Source organism: Balaenoptera musculus, chromosome 11, assembly GCF_009873245.2.
Source record: "Balaenoptera musculus isolate JJ_BM4_2016_0621 chromosome 11, mBalMus1.pri.v3, whole genome shotgun sequence".
NCBI lineage: Eukaryota > Metazoa > Chordata > Mammalia > Artiodactyla > Balaenopteridae > Balaenoptera > Balaenoptera musculus.
In genome coordinates, this window is record NC_045795.1 from 64,862,359 (window position 1) to 64,883,021 (window position 20,663).

Below are 20,663 nucleotides of genomic sequence, written 5' to 3' on the forward strand. Positions count from 1 at the left end.
CCTCAGGCCAGTTACTGTCCTCACTATGTACCTTTTGTACTATGTAATATTACACTAGTACATAGCATAGCCACATAGAACACCATGTACTGTGAATGTGAATATTATTATAGTCATTTAGACAATTTCCCAGCATGTTTCTTTCTCCTCTAACATTGGCCATTATGTGAAAATGGGGAAATTTCTCCTACTTTACTGTTTTCCCTGACCTTCCTTTCAGGAACTGTTACATGGATTTTGTTGTTTGCTAAAATTGAAGATCAAGAGCACATTGGAATGATTTCAACCGAATAATTTTCATGTTGGTATTTAAATGGAAATAACTAAGGTGTGCCATGGGTCATTACTATAAAAGTTGCTTTATCTACTAGTTCAGGCAATTTTTTTTTCCAGGTGATCGGCAAAGGCTAACTAATACGTTGGATTTGGACACTCAGGGCTTTATTAGCAACTAGCTGGAAGCTGAAAGCTAAAGCTTTTTGTGTGACTCACTCCTAGAAGTGTGCACATTTCCTCTCTTGTGCTCAGCAGAAAACTCTGAAGAATGGAGACCCATTGGAACCTCTGGGTTTGGGATTTCTCCACCATAACGATAACAAAGCTGCTGGGACCTCTGCTTTCCGAGGGCATTTCCCTGGTAGAAGAGAGGCATCAGATCTTTTCCTTCCTCGTTATTCACACCTCTCCCTATCTGGTCAACTAGTTTCTTTTACTTTAACCATATTATACATAGTCTTGGTATTTAAAATTACAAAAAAAATTGTCAGGTGTGTGGTTCTGGACGGTATCAATTGACTAAGTTCATCAGGATGTTCCCATGTGTGCGTAGGAATTCTCAGTTTGTCCAGCCCCTTGTGCTGACTTCCTGACCTGCTAGAGCGGGGCACAGCTGAGGGGCACAGGCCCTTTCCTCCTTTTTTTTTTTTTTTTTTGTAGTAAAATCCATAAAATTTACCATTTTACGTCCTTCCTTTTTATTAGGCTGTCATATTGTCGGCCCCCTGGAAAGCCTTCCCTTCATCTCCTCACCTTTTAGTACCCTCAGGGCTCCTTCAGAGTCTACCTTGTGATTTCCCTGAGTGAGCCTCCTCAAGACCCTCTAGAACACAGTGGTTGTCTCTTTTGGTCCCAGTGTCCAAATGTTACAGCCCATGTTTATTACATCGTATAGTGCAGTCTTCTGACTGCTCCATGTTGTTTTACCTTTTCACGTGTTTTTGCATGTTCTCTCCAACTAGATTGTTACTTCCTGGAGGGCAGAAACTACATTTTACCTTATCTCTCCCATCATCCCTATCACAGTGTTTCATCCATAATAGGTATTGAATAATTTTGAGATACTTGTGGATTTTGTCAACTTTTGATGATGTAGCTGATGTTACTGGTCTGAGCTAGATTCCCTAGTCCCTGCTGTACATTCTCTACTGTCGTAAAAGGGCATTATTCTGTCCTTCAAGATCATGAAGAGTAGAACAAAAAGAACTTGGAACAGAGATGAAGGAACAAAGAGAGATGGAAGAAAGTTGAAACCCCAGGAAAGGGTTAGAGAGAAAATGAAACAAAGAGGAAAATAATCCATGAAATTTTAGATGATGGTAGAAGTAGAAGATGGATTTCTTTTCCCTCCCTCACTGAGGAGCATGTTAACACCATTTCCTTTCTGGGGCTGGGCAGCAAAGGTCCTGGCTCATTTGGTGGCTTGGCTGCACATAAAGGGACTCAGTGGTGTTTTAAGTGGTTCAGGAATTTGACCAAAGACGACAGGCAGAAGTAGCTTGGTTAAGAGTAAGGGAGAAGGAATCACACACAATCTTCCTCTCTCAGGCTGGCTAAAAACTAGCATTGGTTTTATTTTGTATTTAAAAGTTCTTTGAGACAGGAGGAAATAATTTAAGTGCTAAGTTTACAGAATGGTGTTCACAGGTGCTTTGGCTACTCTCACTCCCCTGTTGCATGTGTCTCTGAGAATGGAGCTCAGTAGTCATCACCCAGGTCAGTACTGATTTCCCTCATTGGTCATGGTGCTGTTTGCACAACTCTGTGACTTATTGAGATATTTAATTCTTTCATATGATTTAGGTGTTATTCAGCTAGTAGGAAATGTGATATGTACGTAGTTTAAAATTAGAGCCTTATGAGCAGCTGTCCATGAACAAAAGCTAAGTTTGAGGAGTGGCATCAATTTTCCACTGATCTGTGTTACTCATTTTGTTGTGTTCTGGCAGTTGCCTATGGGTGAGCCGTAGCCTAACAAAATTAAGCCTTCTGTTACCTTTTGGGATTTGAAGTCTCTTAAGTAGAAAATTGCCATTGCCTGGGACACTGGGCTTTTGGTTTAGTGAGGGCCCTTGGTGTCAGAGAGTCTTCCTGTATGTATTCTGGGACCAGTCCTTGAGTAAGATCATTAATTGAGAAAGGAAAGTGCCCAGAAAATCAGATCCCGGGCTGAGGATAGACAACAGAGAAAATGCTTATCTGTTATAGGGTCGTGGGGGGGGGGGACTGCTGATGTTCAAATAATGGCAAAACAGAAGCATTGTTAGAGAATGAGCTATCATCCTATACAAATGGAATAGTCGTGAAAGATGAAATGATTGCCAAGTGAGGTGGATTGTGTTGTAAGAGAGGGAAAATCTCTGACGAATATTTCAGATATTTTAGTGATATTTCAGTCTTTAAAGAAAACAAAGTTACCTCTTTAAAAAAAATTTTTTTTAATTTAATTTTATTTATTTTTGGCTGTGTTGGGTCTTCGTTGCTGCGCACAGGCTTTCTCTAGTTGCGGCGAGTGGGGGCTACTCTTCGGTGTGGTGTGCGGGATTCTCACTGTGGTGGCTTCTGTTGTTGCGGAGCATGTGCTCTAGGTGTGTGGGCTTCAGTAGTTGTGGCTCACAGGCTCTAGAGCGCAGGCTCAGTAGTTGTGGCGCATGGGCTTAGTTGCTCCACGGCATGTGGTATCTTCCTGGACCAGGGCTCGAACCCATATCCCCTGCATTGGCAGGTGGTTTCTTAACCACTGTGCCACCAGGGAAACCCTACATGCTGTATTTTTATATGAAACTTACACAAAGATTATTATTGCTGTTATAGATGAGGGGGGGCCTTTTCTAGTAATAACAGGCATTTTTATTGCAAAATGTGCTATGATTAACTTAGAATAATTTTGTCATTCAGTGAATCCTGTTGGTACTGTTCCCTGAATTGCATGAGGCATTTGCTGTCAGGCTGCCTAAGAAGGGGATTAGGCATGGTTAAGCCCCAGAGAGAGCCCAGGCTGGCTTTCATTGGTGATGGGCTGGAAGCGTCTCCCACGTTGTGTGCTCTTTCTCTCAGCAGCATGTCAGGGCTGTGGGCGGGAGAGGCAGAGTGTTGCTGCTCAGAGCCCTGCCCATGCTTCAGAAAGGAGAAGAAATAGTACATTTTGGGCTAGATCTAGTCCATGGAGCTACTGTGATCCATCTGAGCTTTCTGTTGATAGGATAAACTTCAAGATAGGGTGCAACAGCAGTGCAAGTAACCGAAGTCCACAGGTCGATTAAGCATGGGGATGGGGAAGTTACCTTCTGGGCTGGAGTGGGAGACTAAGATGTATAGGTAAAAAGGAATAAAATGTAGAGGATCATGAATGAAGCCTAAGGTGTCTTTACTGTTGGAGGGAAGAATTTGATTTTTTAAACTTCAGTGCTGAACTGTGCTGCTCATTTTCTCAAGCCTGGTTTTCCTCAAATAGGGTTAGAGAAGTAAACTGGTTATTAATGAGTGTTTTTACTACAGTTCTTGCTTTACGAATTGCTGTATTAACTGTAGTAGAGCTGGGAAAATGTTCCCTAGAACACTCTATTCTGCCACCCTCTTGCTTGAATTTGTTTTAAGATCTAGTGCTTGCTATTCAGCAAAATATGGCTGGAAAATCTCTCAAAGTTCTTTTGCTGTGGATCATTTTTCCCTTTCGTGGATGAATCATGAGTTTTCAGGACTTCTGACTTTAAATGCAGAAGTCTTTGTAGTCCCTTGTTCAAAACAACCTGGTTTCTATGCATTGTCATTTGTAACATAAGCAGTTAATATTCTTAAGAACAAATACCTTATATTTATTCTTTCTCTCAAGTGGCACTAAGGTTTTGTATAATATCTGGAAAAGACTAACTTTATTTATTAAATCAACTTTCTTGTGTTCTGGTATAGCTGAATTTTAAGAACATTTTACTTTTATTTATACATTCATTAATTAACCAAGTAATGGTTGTTTTCTTGTTACTACTCATGGAAAAGTATCTTTAAGCTGGGCCTAGTAACACTGAATGTTTGTGTGCTGAACAGCCATCTGATTTCTATTTTTATGATCTGATGTCAGGTTTCTTTGCATGCCTGTATCTCAGAATCTAGATTAAATTCCTGTGTTTCAAATAGTTGGTTGTTAGTGGGTGTGTTGACGTACTTCACCATGCTTTAGTCTGGAAGTCTGATTTGTGTTTTACTGGTATATAAATTTATTTTTTAAAGGGAGATGAGAAATGTCCAGAGTGACATTGAGAATTGCCTAAGTACAGCTAGTGCTAGAGTTGTCCCTGTCTTGCCAGTTTAGAAAGGTTATTGTTATCATTGGCTTTGTGTCCTCACTGTGTACCTGGCATCACACACAACATGCTCACTGCCTTCCAGAAAAGAAGCTCTTCATCACATTCAAGGCCAGCTTTCATTCTGGTCTTTTCTTGTACTTTCACACTACCTTAGGAACCGTGTAAACCATTTGTAAGGGCAGGAAGAGAGAGATTATTAAAGAGCATGAGGTAAATATGGAGGCGCTCCTCCATTTTTAAATAACCATGAAAATGAAAGTAAAGGCATATATATGTTATAAACACAGATGAACAAAGAGAACATGTGGGGGGAGCATGTGGGACATCATTGCACGTGGGAGCCAGTTTGTCCAACATGTCTTTGAAGAGGTTGTGGGCTCTGATTTGACTGACAAAGACTGGGAAAGATAAGTGTGCTGCAGATGGGGGGATTAATTAAAGGTCTGTATGGAGAACAGTCAGCCCTGCTCTCACTTGGTCTCTCGGCAAAATAATCAAGGGGTGATTCTAATTCCACAGTTGTCCTAAACCTGAACTTATTTATATTTAAATGTTTATTGTTGAGATGTTACTACAGTTGAAGAATATCATTCATAATTGATGACTGATTAAAAAAATTAAAAAAAAAAGAATGTCATTCATAATTCCATTAACGTAAAATAAAAGTTTTCTTCCTTGCTTATTATCCTTAGGTCTTGTCCGTATTCATAGATAATGTTACTGTGCTGCAATTCATTCATTCATTCAACCAATATTTATTGAGCACCTACTATGTTCCAGGCACTGGGAAAATAGCTGTGAACAAAATAGACAAAAATCTTTGATCTGGGCAACAGTACATTCTATTAATCATTATGTACATGTATTTATATATTCTATTTTTTAATGTAAATTTCAAACATTTCCTCTTGTTTATACTTCATCCTCATTAGTTATTTTAGGGATAACATACCATCTTGTTCTTGAACCATAATTTGCTCAAGCTTTCCCCATTGGGCATTTAGGTGAGTACTTATGTGTTACAGTTATGGGGACTGGTTATATTGCTGTGAGTATTTTCATGGATGTGGCCTTTGTGTTGTTGAGCCTGGGCTAGTGGTCAGATAACTAGGTTCCAGTTCCTTTTTTGCCATTTAATGTAACATGACCATGGGCAAGTTTCTCAACATCTCTAAGCTTCAATTTTCTCATCTATAAAATAATGACAATTAATACCTTCTTCACCGCATTAAGTGAGATGATGCATATAAAGTGCCTGGCACATGAGTGTTCAAACATGGTCATGGTAGAAGCAGGGCAAGAGTTGAATAAGGAGAATATTGCTTTCACTTGTTTGCTGTGGTTCCTTAAAACATTCTCAGGATTGTGCATTTTAAGTCATAGGGTAGGAGCCACATTGTGGAAGGTTCTGGGTGACATATTACCGACCTCTGCTTCTGAGTGTGCGTGTGGTAGTTGGATCATGTACCTTGGACTCTTTTGCCTTCGTCAAAGCCTCTAGTGTCCTTCTCCTGGGGCCTACTGATAAGAAAAGTAAAAAGAACACAAGTTGAATTTTGAATTGGGACTAGGAAAAGATTATAGGGGAATGTAGCCTGTCTTTTGTTCCTACATTTCTTTTTTTTTTTTTTAACTGAAAAACATTATTGTTCCTACATTTCTGATGAACTGCAGCGGTTGGTCTTGTGCCTGCATTGACAGCACTCCTTAATGAAGTGCTTAGCTTAGTTGATTTTGGGATCCTTGTTACTAAGGCACCTCCTTACCTTTTTTTATTTTTTCCCCCATGCCACATGGCATGTGGGAATCTTAGTTCCCCAACCAGGGATCGTACCTGTGCCTGCTGCAGTGGAAGTGCGGAGCCTTAACGACTGGACTGCCAGGGAATTCCCAAGCACCTCCTTACTTTAACTTTTGCTCTGTTCCAATATCACTCCCCTACTGCTCTAGGAAAAATTTAAAGGATTAGAGTTCTCTGCTCGAAAGAGTGAAGAGTTGTAGGAAAGATTTGAGAAAGGTGCAGACTGAGACAGCAGGAAGCTTCTCATCTTGCTCGTCCTGAAATGTGTCTGCCTGTGGCTTGATTAATTAAACTGTCATGAATTGTCAGCATTTGAAGCTTATGTTGTGTTCTCTTTTCTTTAAACTATCACAAGCTTTTATAAACATGAAATGGTTTTACTGTGATAACCACAAGTTATCAATCATAAATAGAGGAAAGTACAGGCAGGAAGAGTGAGAGGTTTGTTTGGAGATTTTAACAGGAGAACAGAGCTGTTCTTAAAATCATGAACAAAGAGTGGTCTCTATCTGAGAATGTTGCTCTCTGTGACTAGCAGTTTCTTTCCTGGCCAGTACATGCTCTACCCACTCATTTCCTTTTTCCGTTGTTTTAGGCTTTTACTGGTTTCTTCAATGCTCTCACTATCATTTTCCAGTCTGTATATAGCCTTGCCACTTTTTACAAGAAATATTCCAATGCCATCAAACGTGGCTTTCTGGATTCTGTATCTTAATTGGTGATACCACCATCTACCAAGCTGGAAACTGAGGATTTACCCTTGACTCCCTTCTCCCATGAAGCCCTCTCTGATCTCCAGACAGAGTCAGACACTCTTGCCTCTATACCACTTTGTGGTACATGTTTCTTTCTTTGTTCTTTTTTAAGTTTATTTATTTATTTTTGGCTGCATTGGGTCTTCGTCATTGAGTCTTTGTTGCTGCGCGTGGGCTTTCTCTAGTTGCGGCGAGCAGGGGCTACTCTTCATTGTGGTGTGCAGGCTTCTCATTGCAATGGCTTCTCGTTGCAGAGCACAGGCTCTAGGCGTGCAGGTTTCAGTAGTTGTGGCATGCGGGCTCTAGAGCGCAGGCTCAGTAGTTGTGTCGCACGGGCTTAGGTGTTCCATGGCATGTGGGATCTTCCTGGACCAGGGCTCGAACCCGTGTCCCCTGCATTGGCAGGCGGATTCTTAACCACTGCGCCACCAGGGAAGTCCCTGTACATGTTTCTTGGTATGTACTTATGCTATTTGGAAAATTAGTTGTTTGTAAGCCAGGGATTGAACTCTTTGAGATAGAGGTCCATGTTTTCTCTTTGTATAACAGCATCTAGCAAAAATGCCAGGTTATGTTTTGTTCTCATTAAGTGTTGCTTGTTGTTGATCTGACTGTCTATGCCCAGGCCAATAATTGCAAAAGTTGAGAATCTAACCCCAAGGCTCTACTCTGTGTGCTCATGTTTGTAAATAGAAGACATGCTTGTTGAAGAGCTTCCGTGAAGCCAGCTGACTTTTAAGTACAGATATATATATCTAGTGGACGTGTGGTTCCCAGCTTGGTGTGCATGTCAGAATTAGTTTTGGCAGTTCTCATACAGAAGACTGAACTTCGTGCAGATGTAATAAAACAGAATCTTCAGAGGTGAGGTGAGGTATTTTACATTATATTCATGTGGAAGTACAAAAAAATTATGAAATTATTCAGGTTATCAAAATGAAGAGAGAGGAGTGCATCCTTTCTTTGGCTGCTGAAAAGATATGTCCAACATTGAGTGTACTGGTTTTTTAACCAGAATGGGAGTAGGATGTAAACTGCCCACCTATACTTATAAATTGGGTAGGTTTCCTGTAATATTTTTGATGTCTAAACATTACTTCATATTTCCTTATCAAAATAAAAGTGGGTCCTTATGTCCATGTTGATGATGAGTAGCTGTAAAACTGACTAATAGTATCTGCAATCATAAATACAATGTGAATGTTTTAAAGGGTTTTTATTTTATGACACTAGTAGAACACCTGAAGTCTTCGCTTCAAGATGGTTGGCTGCCCTCACATATGTTTGTCCCTTCTGCATTTGTTTTTGTTTGTTTGGTATTCAGATGTCTGTAACAGTTTTATTTGCAATAGCCAAAAACTGGAAACAACCCAAGTATCCACAAACAGATGAATGAACAAATAGTGGCATACCCATAGAACAGCGTACTGTCATCAATATAAAAAGAGTGGGCTGCTCATATAAACATCATTGATAAATCTCAAAATATGCTGCATGAGGAAGCTCAGGGGGAAAAATAAACAATTTATTATTTCAATCATATACAATGCTAGAAAATGCAAACTTATCTGTTGTAAAGGAAAGTGAATTAATGGTTGCCTGGAGAGCTGGGGGGAGGGCAGGAAGAGAGAGATTATTAAAGAGCATGAGGTAAATATGGAGGCGCTCCTCCATTTTTAAATAACCATGAAAATGAAAGTAAAGGCATATATATGTTATAAACACAGATGAACAAAGAGAACATGTGGGGGGAGCATGTGGGACATCATTGCACGTGGGAGCCAGTTTGTCCAACATGTCTTTGAAGAGGTTGTGGGCTCTGATTTGACTGACAAAGATTGGGAAAGATAAGTGTGCTGCAGATGGGGGGATTAATTAAAGGTCTGTATGGAGAACAGTCAGCCCTGCTCTCACTTGGTCTCTCGGCAAAATAATCAGGATAATCTGGGGAGATATAGGGCACTTAGAGAATGTAAGATTTGGTTCTCTTCATTTGTCATTTTGGGAGCCCTTGAGTCTTGAATAATTGCTGCCCCTGATCAGTCACCCTAAAGAAAAGCCTGTCATTTGGCGGGTCTGTTCATGTACACAGAGCTAGCATTCATTTCCTGAAGCCCCCTTTTTGAAAATTGTAACATTCACATAAAATTCACCATTTTAAAGTATACAATTCAGTGGCATTTAGTACGCTCATAGTGTTGTGCAACCATCTTCTCCATCTAGTTCCAAAACATTTTCATCACCCCAAAAGGAAACTTGGTACCCATTAAGCAGTTACTTTCCACTCCCCCCATCTCTGGCAGCCACTAACCTGCTTTCTGTGTCTCTGGATTTACCTATATATGCTATATAAATGGAATCATGCAATATGTGACCTTTTGTGTTGTTTTCTCTTAGCATAATGTTTTTGAGGTTCATCCAAGCTGTAGCATGTATCAGTACTTCATCCCCCTTTTTGGGTGACTCTTTATTTTTTAATGTGAATGGCTAACCAAGAATTACCAGACATTTCAGGAAAACATGCAAAATGAAAGAGAAACAGAAAAATTGACCTTAGCTGAAACAGACCAGTAGGTAATTTTGCTTGTTTTTAAAAGTGCACTATTTAGTATTTGCCAAGATACTCAAGAAGATGTGGCATCTATAAAACAATCAGAGATGCCATCAGGAAGAAAATCAAAACAAAAAGAACTTGTGGAGATGAATTATGGGTTTGTCAAGTTAAAAAATATTCCGTAGATAGGTCAGAAGATAAAATCAAGAAAATCTCTCAATGTAAAGCCAACATGCAGGCAAAAAATGTATGTGAAAAAACAGAGATATGGAGGTTCAATCCAGAGATCCAGCGTTTACTAGGATTTGTGGGAAGTGAGAACAAAAAATTGAAGGAAAGAAAATATTAAAAAGTATAGGAAGGAAATTTCCAGGAGCCAAAGGGAGGAGAGTCTTCATATTGAAAAGGTCTATTCTTTGCCCAGAAGAATAAGGAAAGACCCATTGCCAGAACTGTCCCTGTGAAATTTCAGAAAAACAAGGATAGGCAGAAAACTCTAAAAGTTTCCATAAAGATATACCAGGTGTTCTAAAAGAAATGGGAATCAGATGTCTCAGCAGCAGCAGTGACAACCAGAAGACAGTGGAGCAATGGCCTTCAAAGTCCTGAGGGAAAATAGTTTTGAATCTAGAATTCTGTCCTTGAAAAATAAACTCGTTTTCAGATGTGCAAGGACTCCCAAAATTTACTTCCCTTGTACCTTTTCTGAAGTAGTTACTTCAAGATGAAAATCAAAAAAGAGAAAAATAAAATTCAAGAAATGATTGAGGACTTACCTGGTGGTGCAGTGGTTAAGAATCCACCTGCCAATGCAGGGGACACAGGTTCGAACCCTGGTCTGGGAAGATCCCACATGCCGCAGAGCTACTAAGCCTGTGTGCCAGAACTACTGAGCCTGCGCTCTAGAGCCCACGAGCCACAACTACTGAGTCCACTTGCCACAACTACTGAAGCCCGTGCTCCTAGAGCCTGTGCTCCACAACAAAGAGAAGCCACCGCAATGAGAAGCCTGTGGGCCGCAAAGAAGAGTAGCCCCAGCCTGCCTCAACTAGAGAAAGCCTGCGTGCAGCAACGACAACCCAAAGCAGCCAAAAATTAATTAATTAATTAATTAATTTTAAAAAAGAAAAGAAATGATTGAACTAACCTAGTAGTCCAGTGAAAAGTCTCATGTTCAGCTGTGTAACAGGCCTGGAAAATGGTCAGCCCAGATTGGAACAGAAACTTGGTGGGATCCAAGAAAAATTTCTTCAGGAATGGGAGTGAGGTGGATTCCAGCAATAGATAGAATGAAGAAACTGGAAGATGGTTGGGATGTGGTGAAGAAGCCATAGGTCTCTTCACAAGAGGCAAGGGAATTAGAATTCCCATGCAAAGCGGAAAAACTACGCACAAAAAATCACAAGCCAAATAAATATAAAGCAAACCCTCCATATGGCACAAGTATGAGTGATTGGCAGCGACTAATAATGATAATTTATTTGTGCCTGATGTACGAACATTCTTCTTTGAGTGGGCCAAGGATCGTGACATTGGAAGCTCAGGGTAGAAAATGCAATTGTGGTCCTGTAAACAATGTCTTAAAATTACAAAGGCTGCAGATAGAGGAACTGAAAATAGTGATTTTAATATCAGAAAGTTGGGGCTTGGATGGGAGTGGGTAGGGAGTGGTATAAGTAAGCTAAGTCTGGTAGAGAATTACAGGCCCACTCAGCGATGTTGGTAACAACCAGAAGAACCCAGACGAATGACTGGGAGAGATTTTTCCTGGATGGGAAGACTGGGAGGATGGGGGTGGGGCAGGACAGAGGGGCAGGTGTTGTTCCTTTTCATCAAAGTGCTTTTTATGAACCATTTGATTTATTTTTTGTTCAGTGGTAATTGGGATAGGTAAAGAATTTGTTGATTCCCAATAAAAGAAATGTTTCTGAGTGTCTTCTGTTGTCTTAACTTTTAGATAGATGCTAGGAAAGATGGGGAAAAAATAGTTTAACCTCTACCATAAAATAACTTAAAGATCTCTTTGCCTTTAGTTTCTGCCCCCTCCTTTTTTAGAATGGTGAGAAAGAAAGGAGGTATAAATAAATAAAACCTTTTCTACTTCTATTTCATATTTTCTGATATACCCACTAAAAGCACCATTTTATTTTGCTCTCTTGAAAAACTTGAAGTGGTTTCTCCAGATTCCAGCCTGAACTCTTCTTTCCTGTTGCTCCTCTCCCTAATGTTTGATTTTTGCTTCCTCAAACCTCCTGTCAGCATCTCTGCCATTCCTGTCACCCTCAGAAGGCTTCTCAGCCCGCCATTCTTTTTCTTTTTTTTTTAAATCCTCCCTTCTGGAGCTGTATCTGGCCTCTCCTGGTAGATTGTGCACCCCCTGAGGGCTTGGAAGGCTTTGGTGCCTGCCTGGGCTCTGGAGGAGGCTGTGGATTTGCAGTGGTTTGAGATTAGACCATAGGAGACGGGCAGAGGGTAGCGTTAGCATATAGCACCTAGTACTGGCACAGGCATTGTTCTAGGTGCTTAGGTATGACAGAGAAGGAAAGTGTTCTTAAAAACCTCTTCCCTCAGAGAGGAGCTTCTATTCTGATGGAGGTTTACATAAATATAAAAGTTATAAAAATGTGATATATGTTTTGAGCATAGCTAACAACAGCAGTCAGTGGCTCTGTCTTTGAAACATGCTGTTGGAGTTTGTGGCTTTGTCACTAAGGTATGCTAGCCTATGAGATGTCCTCTGGAGAAGAGAGGTGACCTAGCTGGAACTGCCTAGAGGTATTTGGTATTCCCTCTACTTTGTCTCCTCACAGTAGCAGTAGCTGGAGAAGACAGCATTGTTTGAAATCACTTATGGACAAGATGGGCTTATAGCTGCGGGAATATGGTAGGAGACTTGGCTTTTAGTCCTACTATGTGTAGTTCATTGGCTATCAGCTCCTATCTGCATTTCTTTTGGTTGTGGTTACTGGATATGACCTTGGTTCACTGAAGTTGTAATCATCCTGCCTATATATGGCATCCCCCTAGAAAACTGTTAGAATTCTAGAAGGGGCTGTAATCAGCCTTTTGTACTGAGTATTTCCCAGAAGATTTTCATTGAAATGCAAACCTAAAAGATATGCTGGCTGGGATTTACTTCACAATAATCTAGAGGGTAGGGGATAGGTAGGGTGCAGATACAGTGGACCTGGCCATGAGTTGATGTTGGAGCTGGGTGATGGGTACATGGGTTTCATTATAGTCTTCACTTATGTAGATGCTTGGAATTTTTCATAATAAAAAAAGTACCCTCATGGTCAAGAAATGGATGACTTTCGTATTTTTGCTTTATTGTATTTTTCATAAATAACTTTAGTAAGGTCTTTAGGTGTTTTTGGTATTGATTTTAATGATCAGAGACCATAACAGGACTAAATTAAGGATAGACTGGAGAGAAATCTTCAAATTTGTGTTTATTAATCAGATTTTTTAAAGCACTTGTAATACATGGGTGCCTCAGTTACAAGTCAGCCCTCCCTCTGTGGAGAGAAAGTAAAGGAAGCAAAGTTACAATCAGGTGCCTGAGAGCTGACCTTTTAGAGGCTGAGAGTATGAAGGTGTGAAGTATGGGAGAAGTGAAGGCCCACCACTTAAATTCGACTTTAGGGGTGGGTCTTGCCTAAGGTCAGAGGCACTCTGGGACCCTACTACCACCACCACCACTGCTGATTTTGCCCCATTCTAAGCTGGTGTTCACCTACTCCTTTGTCTCTGTGCTTTAACCTTACTTCTTTCTCTTATTCCTTCGGTACTTTCTTGCCTCACCCTCTACCCTCCAAGACCAAAATCCATCCATCTTGATCTCCTTAGGCTAGTTTTCCTGTATCATGTCCCTTTCTACCCCAGGCCCAGAAGCTGGCCAACAATTCACTCTTCCTTCATCTCTGCTTTTTAGTGAATGACCACTAGTGTTTGTTAACAAATGTGATTGGACCATGAAGTGGCTTAACGACAGGCTGAGGCATGGAGACCCATTCATGTAGCCTTAAAAGATTTCAGGCAGTTGGCAAGTAAGAATTCTAAATAAAAATTGAAACTACCACCTGTATTTTTTCAGGCCGTTGATGCTCACTGCCATCAGCTGCATCCTCCCTATGGCACTGGTAAGTGTGGGAAGGGCTGGTGACAATTTTGGTGGGCTGCTGAATTTCTTTTTTCTGGGGGAAAAAAGTCTATCTGCAAGCTGTGTTATTAACTTGTCCCCAAGGGCTGGACAGCTTGAACCAGCTATAGGAGACTAAAACGATGAAGAAGCAACTGACCATGCTCAGGGGTTTCCTTGGGGAACTGTTGTCAGGAATGGAGGCTATTCAGTATGTGCTTTGATCCTTACATAAAATTAGCATGTTCTGTGCATTATTTTGAATAATAAACATACTATCCAGGTTCTCTGGCATGTCAAGTAATGACTGTTAAATTTCCTGAAATTCTGAAGACATTTTTCCCAAAGATAGATGTCGGCGATGTATTGAAAGAGTACAGAATATTGTATGTACTTATCGTTTCCTTCAGTAGTAGGATTTATCTCCCTCTGGTATTTTAAGTTCTTTGTGGTCAGGGGATCAAAAATGTTTGTTCCAATGATTAAGTTATAAAATTCTGATAGAGACTTAACTTGAATTTTTATCGGGGAAGGGTTTGGTAGAAACCAGAAAAGAAATTTGTGGCTCTCATTTACTAACAGACTTCAGGTGGACTTGGGGTCCTGTGATTTGAAAAATAATTTCACCACAGTCAGCTTTCTGCTCAGGGACCTAATAGGGAAAATACATACAATGAAATTGAAACATAGAGTGGGGCAGCAAGTCATAGGAATGCTAAAAGAATGCTAAAATATAACACAATGACCAGATTGCTGCTGGAGTTGCCTTATCTAAGCTCCTGTAATCCTGCATCTGTCTCCTTGTAATGAGTGGGTCAGAGGCCACATAGATCCAGAAGTTTTATCTTATCAAGGTAGTCTTCATTCCAAGTTGACAGGCTGATGCTTATACTATTTCATTTCTCTAGTCTCTGAAGCCCTTAGATCATGGAGTAAAAGTGCCTCCAGACAGAATATCTAACGAAATGCTGAGGTTGTAGACTTGTGTGCTGTTAACCATGTCAGGAACTGCTTGCTGATAACAGCAGTTAAAATATTCATGTACACTTCATTACATCTGTGAGAAAATCTTAGCATCATTGGCTCATATCCTGGATTTTCCCTCTCAGGTCCAACTCCTACCCACCCACCCCCCAAAGCCCTGCTTGTGAAGCCAGGATAGAATTGTGTGCACACTTTATATATTCTTTGTTAAAAAACAGAAAGGAGAACTTAACTCCCCAGCAGCTGTCTACTCCTTTAGGTATCTGTGAACAGGTGGTAACTACTGAACATGTTTTGAGGGCCTCTATCTGGGAAATACCTTCTTAAGTGTCTCTCCCAAACATTATGGAGGATGACAGAAGAAGTTTGCCTGCAACCTTTGGGAAATAGTGATGTCCAGCAGCAAAGTCCTTTTTGACATGCATGTAGCCAAGTGCTTCCTGAAATAAAGATCAGAAAACCATCTAACGGTGTTGAGATTGTAAATGTAATGGCAAAACAAAGCCAAATTGGATTGGCAATACAGAACAATGTCCAGGGTGGATGACAACAGAGGTGACCCCACAGTCCTTTCAAGCTAGAGGGAAAGCTCTACAGAGTCTTCTGACCCATTGTGGGTCAGGTTTGAGGGTACAGGGAATGAGGGAAAAAAGGCAGGGAAGATGGGCTACACTTGGCCTCTCTTCTGACCCCATCTTTGACTCTGTGAAAACCTTCTCTAGACCACCCAGGGACGTGAGGGCACCCTTCAGTCTTGGATGAACTTTATACCACTACTTGCCCTCTCTTCCCCACTTTGATCAGTCACACTCCCTTCCCCAGTTCCCTGGAGAAAATGAGAGAGAAGTTCTTATCTTTGGGGCTTATGTTCACACTGACCAAGGCTTAGGCACAAATGCAGTTGCTCAGAGACAGGCCAAGGAGTGAGAGGAAGGCAGGCCTGAGAGCTGTGCCCTGTGGAACAGCAACAGTTTGAGCTGACAGACCGGGAGAAGAGCATCTAATGGAACACTAAGAAGGCTGGGTGTGGGAGGTTTAGAGGGAGCCAGAGTGTTGTGATGTTATTGCCATTACAGACCTATTTATGCTAAAATTCACACTGCCTAATCGGTTAACCTTTGGTCAGAACTATGTTAAAAACTCTGAAGGGAAATTTTTCATTTCGAAGAGTAAGTAAAAGATCAAAATGAACTATTTGATGCAGTAGTGTAAGGGTCAACCCTCCGTTTACTGTGACATTTGTTTATGCAGATGATTGCCATTGAATTAAATTTGGCAAACTTTCCCTCCAACTTCATGAAAAATTTAAAATATACAAAGAAGTGTAAAGAATTATACAGTGGGCATCCATTTACATACCATCTAGATTATATAGTTGCTAACTTTTTGCTGCATTTACTTTATCATATATCTGTCCATCAATTTTATTTTTAAACAGCTTTATTGAAGTATTACTGACATTCCATTAAATTCATCCATTTTAAAGGGTACCATTAGAAGAGTTTTAGTAAATGTAAACAAATATACAACCATCACCACAATCCAAGTTATAGAACATTTTCATCACCCAGAAAGTTCCCTTGTATCCATTTGTAGTTGGTCCCCACTCCCAGTCCCACCAAACTGCTGATCATCTTACTGTCTGCATAGTTTTGCCTTTTCTAGAAATTTAATATAAACTGAATCATACAATATTGTAGTCTTTTGTGTCTGGCTTCTTTCACTTAGCGTAGTGTTTTCAAGGTTCATCCATGTTGTATCACATGTCAGTATTGCTTTCCTTTTATTGCCCAATGATGATTTTCCATTGCATAGATATATACCACATTTTGTTTATCCATTCATTCATCAGTTGATGAACATTTGGGTTGATTCCAGTTTTTGGCTATTATGAAATATGATGCTATGATTGTTTATATCCAGGGTTTTATGTGGACATGTTCTCATTTCTCTTGGATAGATATCTAGCAGTGGGATTGCTAGGTCATATGGTAAATGTATGTTTAACATTTTAAGAAAATGCCAAACTGTTTTCTGAGGTTACTCTACTATTTTACATTCCCACCAGCATTATATAAGTGTTCCAGGTTCTCCACATGCTTGCTAGCACTTAGTCAGTCTTCTGGATTATAATCATTCTAGTGAGTGTGAAGTAGTATCTTGTAGTTTTAATTTGCATTTCATTTCCCTAATGACTAATAATATTGAGGATCTCTTCTTGTGTGTATCTGCTATTCATACTTTTTTTTGTGAAGTGTCTGTTCAAATCTTTTGCCCATTTAAAAAAATTGAGGTGTTTGTCTTATTATTGAGTTGTATGAGTTCTTTATATGTTCCGAAATAAGTTCTTTATCAGGTACATGATTTGCAATTATTTTTTCTCCCATTTTGTGGCCTGTCTCTTCCATTTTCTTAATAACGTCCTTTGAAGAGTAAGCATTTAATTTTGATGAAGTCCAGTTTATCAGATTTTTCTTTTAAGGATTGTGCTTTCAGTATCATATCTAAGAAATCTTTGCCTAAAACTAAGGTTGCAAAGATTTTCTTCTGTGTTTTCTTGTAGAAGTTTTATAGTTTTCAGTTTCATTTAAATCTGAACTATTTTGAGTTAATTTTTGTGTGACATGAACAAAACATCTAAGTTCTGTGTTTGTTTGTTTTGTATAATGATATTCAGTTACTCCGGAATCGTTTGTTGAAGACTATCCTATCCTCCAATGAATTACATTGTGGAAATTAACCATAAGTGTATGAGTTTACTTCTGGACTTTATTCTGTTCCATTGATCTATATGTCTGTCCTTAAGCCAGTACCCCACTGTCTTGATTACTGTAGCTTTATAGTAAGTCTTGAAGTCAGATGGTATAAGTCCTCCAACTTTGCTCTTTCAAGATTGCTTTGGGGACTTCCCTGGCTGTCCAGTGGTTAAAACCCTTGCTTTGATTTTGATTAATTTTTAAAAATAAATTTATTTATTTTATTTCTTTTTGGCTGTGTTGGGTCTTCGTTGCTGTATGTGGGCCTTCTCTATTTGTGGTGAGCGAGGGCTACTCTTCATTGCGGTGCACGTGCTTCTCATTGCGGTGGCTTCTCTTGTTGCGAAGCACAGGCCCTAGAGCGCGTGGGCTTCAGTAGTTGTGGCGTGCGGGCTCTAGAGCACAGGCTCAGTAGTTGTGGCACACGGGCTTAGTTGCTCCGCGGCATGTGGGATCTTCCTGAACCAGGGCTCGAACCTGTGTCCCCTGCATTGGCAGGCAGATCCTTAACCACTGTGCCACCAGGGAAGTCCCTGATTTTGATTAATTTTGATTGCTGTGTTCAGTCTATAGCTATGTTGTCCAGTATGGTAGCTGTGACCACATGTAGCCATTGGGTATTGGAAATATGGCTAGTTTGGATTGGTATGTGCTATAATTCTGAATACAATGGACTTTGAAGATTTAGATGGAAAAAAGATGTAAAATATAGTTTATTAGTTTCTATGGATTAACATGTTGAAATAATATTTTAGATATATTGGGTTAAATAAAATATATTTATAAATAAACTTTAGTTTTCATTTGTTTGCTGCAAATGAAAACTAAAATTTATATATTTTATATAAATTTATATATTATATAAATTTATATAAAATTTGTATTTTATATAAATTTATAAAATTTACATATTTTTATATATTGGCATTCTATTTTTTTATCTTACTAAATTTATTAGTTCTACTAGTAGTTTTGTAGATTCTTTTAGGATTTTCTGTGTAAATAGTCATTTTATTTAGGAATAGAGACAGATTTGCTTCTTCTTATTTTAATCTTTTATGTCTTTTTTGTGTCTTTTTTTTTTTTTTTTTTCCTTTCCTTATTGCCCTGGGTAGGGCTTTCATAATGTTAAGTGACATGATGAGAGTGGTCATCCCTGCGATGTTCCTGATCTTAGCATTCACTATTTCATTATTGAGTATAATGTTTTCCGTAGATGCCCTATATTCGATTTAGGCAGTTCCATTTTTCTTCCTAATTTGCCAGGAATTTTTGTCTTGAATGATTATTGAATTTTATCAAATGAGTTTTCTTGCATCTACTGAAATGGTCATTTGGGTTTTTTCTGCCTTTATTTTGTTAATTCAGTGAATTGTCTTAGGAGTTTTCACATGTTAAATCAGCCTTTTCTATATTGCTGGATTTAATTTGCTAAAATATTTGGATTGATTTTTGTGTTTTTGTTCATAAGGCTTATTTGTAATTTTATTTTTATATTTTTGTTAGGTTTTTATATCAGGGTTATGTTAGTCTCATAAAGCGAGTTTGGAAGAAGTATTCCTTCCTGCTCTAGTTTCTGAAAATGTTTATTTAAGATTAGTTTTGATAGAATTCACCAGTAAAAACTTCTGGGTCTAGCATTTTGTGAGAAAATTTTTTATCATGAATTCAATGTCTTTAATAGATATAGAGCTATTCAGTTTTTCTTTTGTGTCAGTTTTGGTAAGTGTTTTTCAAGGAACTTGTCAATCTCTTCTAAGATACCAAATTTATTAGCATTTGATTATTCATATTTTCTTATTTTCCTTTTAATACCTGCAAGATTTATAGGGATAGTCCGTCTTATCACCCTTGTTATTGGCAATTTGTATTCTCTTTTTTTTCTTAATTGTTCTAGCTAAAGTTTTTATCAACTTTATTGATTTTTTTAAAGAATCAACTTTTGGACTTTATTGATTTTCACTATTTGTTTTGGATTTTATTTCTGTTTTTATCTATTTTCTTCTTTTAACTGAGTTTTGTCATCTTTTTCTAGCTTCTTAAGGTAGGCCCTTATGTCATTGATTTTTGGACCTTTCTTCTATAGTATAAATATTTACATTTGTAAATTTCCCTCTTGGCATTATATTAGCTGCATCTCACAACTTTTATTATGTGGTATTTTCATTATCATTCAGTTCAAAACATTTTCTAATTTTTCTTGTGATTTCTTCCTTGACACACAGGTTTTATAGAGGTATGTTCTTTAATTTCCAAATATTTGCTATATAAGAAGGGCATGCTTGGCAGAGAACAGTCAGGGAGCCTCTTGGGGTTACTGGAATCATTTGGTCTATTGCTGGACTCCTCAGGGCAGTGGTTCTGCAGTGGGTCCTGATGACTCTTGACTAACACTTAAGGTTCATCTTGTCAGTACTAGAGAGCAATGATGGGTTTTAAACAGGTTGGGACTGATCCTGGTAAGACGTGAAAGCTCTAAGAATAGTCTGTTATTGTAATTGTTACATGGAGGCTTTAGGAAACTCATCCTGGGGGGCTATGGGCGGTGGGGGGTGGGGGGGGGCGGGCAGACGATAGACACTGGCATATCAGTATATAAGATACCTTTCCTTTGTCCAGGTGTTAGCGAAGCCCTTCTGATGGAAGTGTTTAGGAGAGGCAGGAATAGAGATTGTGCAGTGGAATGGTGGTGATGGAAGAGGGTGGAGTGGTAAGGAAGAGCGAGACATAGAGGAAAATGCTGATGCAGGTGTAGGAGTGTGATGTCTCCAGTGACAAGATGGGCATTCAGGAGGAAGAGCACATTTAGTGTACCTGAACAGGTTCTGCGAGACTCATCACAGAGACCAAGAGGGGTGTTAAGGCAGAGGAAATTTAAGTGTCAAATTCTACCAACAAGATAAGAAATGTTTGTTGAATTTGGCAACAAGGGAGTTTATATTGCCTGGTACATGTGTGTAAAGAATAGTATATCCACTATCGGCAGTTCCAAATAGATTGAAATTCAGCAATTAAAATCAACATTTTGTCAAACTATGAACCAAAATTGAATTCATATTGGCAGCTATACCCACTAAACTTTCAAAGTATTA

General features: G+C 39.2%; 1 protein-coding gene across 4 annotated transcripts in view; it reads left to right on the forward strand.

The window, feature by feature from the left end:
* The window catches only part of ARIH2 (ariadne RBR E3 ubiquitin protein ligase 2), a 49,431-nt gene that overhangs the window by 8,361 nt on the left and 20,407 nt on the right, over positions 1 to 20,663 (forward strand). Inside the window, exon 2 of one of the 4 annotated variants that reach the window (XM_036868381.1) lies at positions 13,787 to 13,832. The exons of the other annotated variants lie outside the window; for them this stretch is intronic. Coding sequence (XP_036724276.1) covers positions 13,794 to 13,832 — 39 coding nt within the window. The 5' untranslated portion in view covers positions 13,787 to 13,793. The remainder of the gene's footprint in view (positions 1 to 13,786; positions 13,833 to 20,663) is intronic. 4 annotated transcript variants of the gene reach the window in all.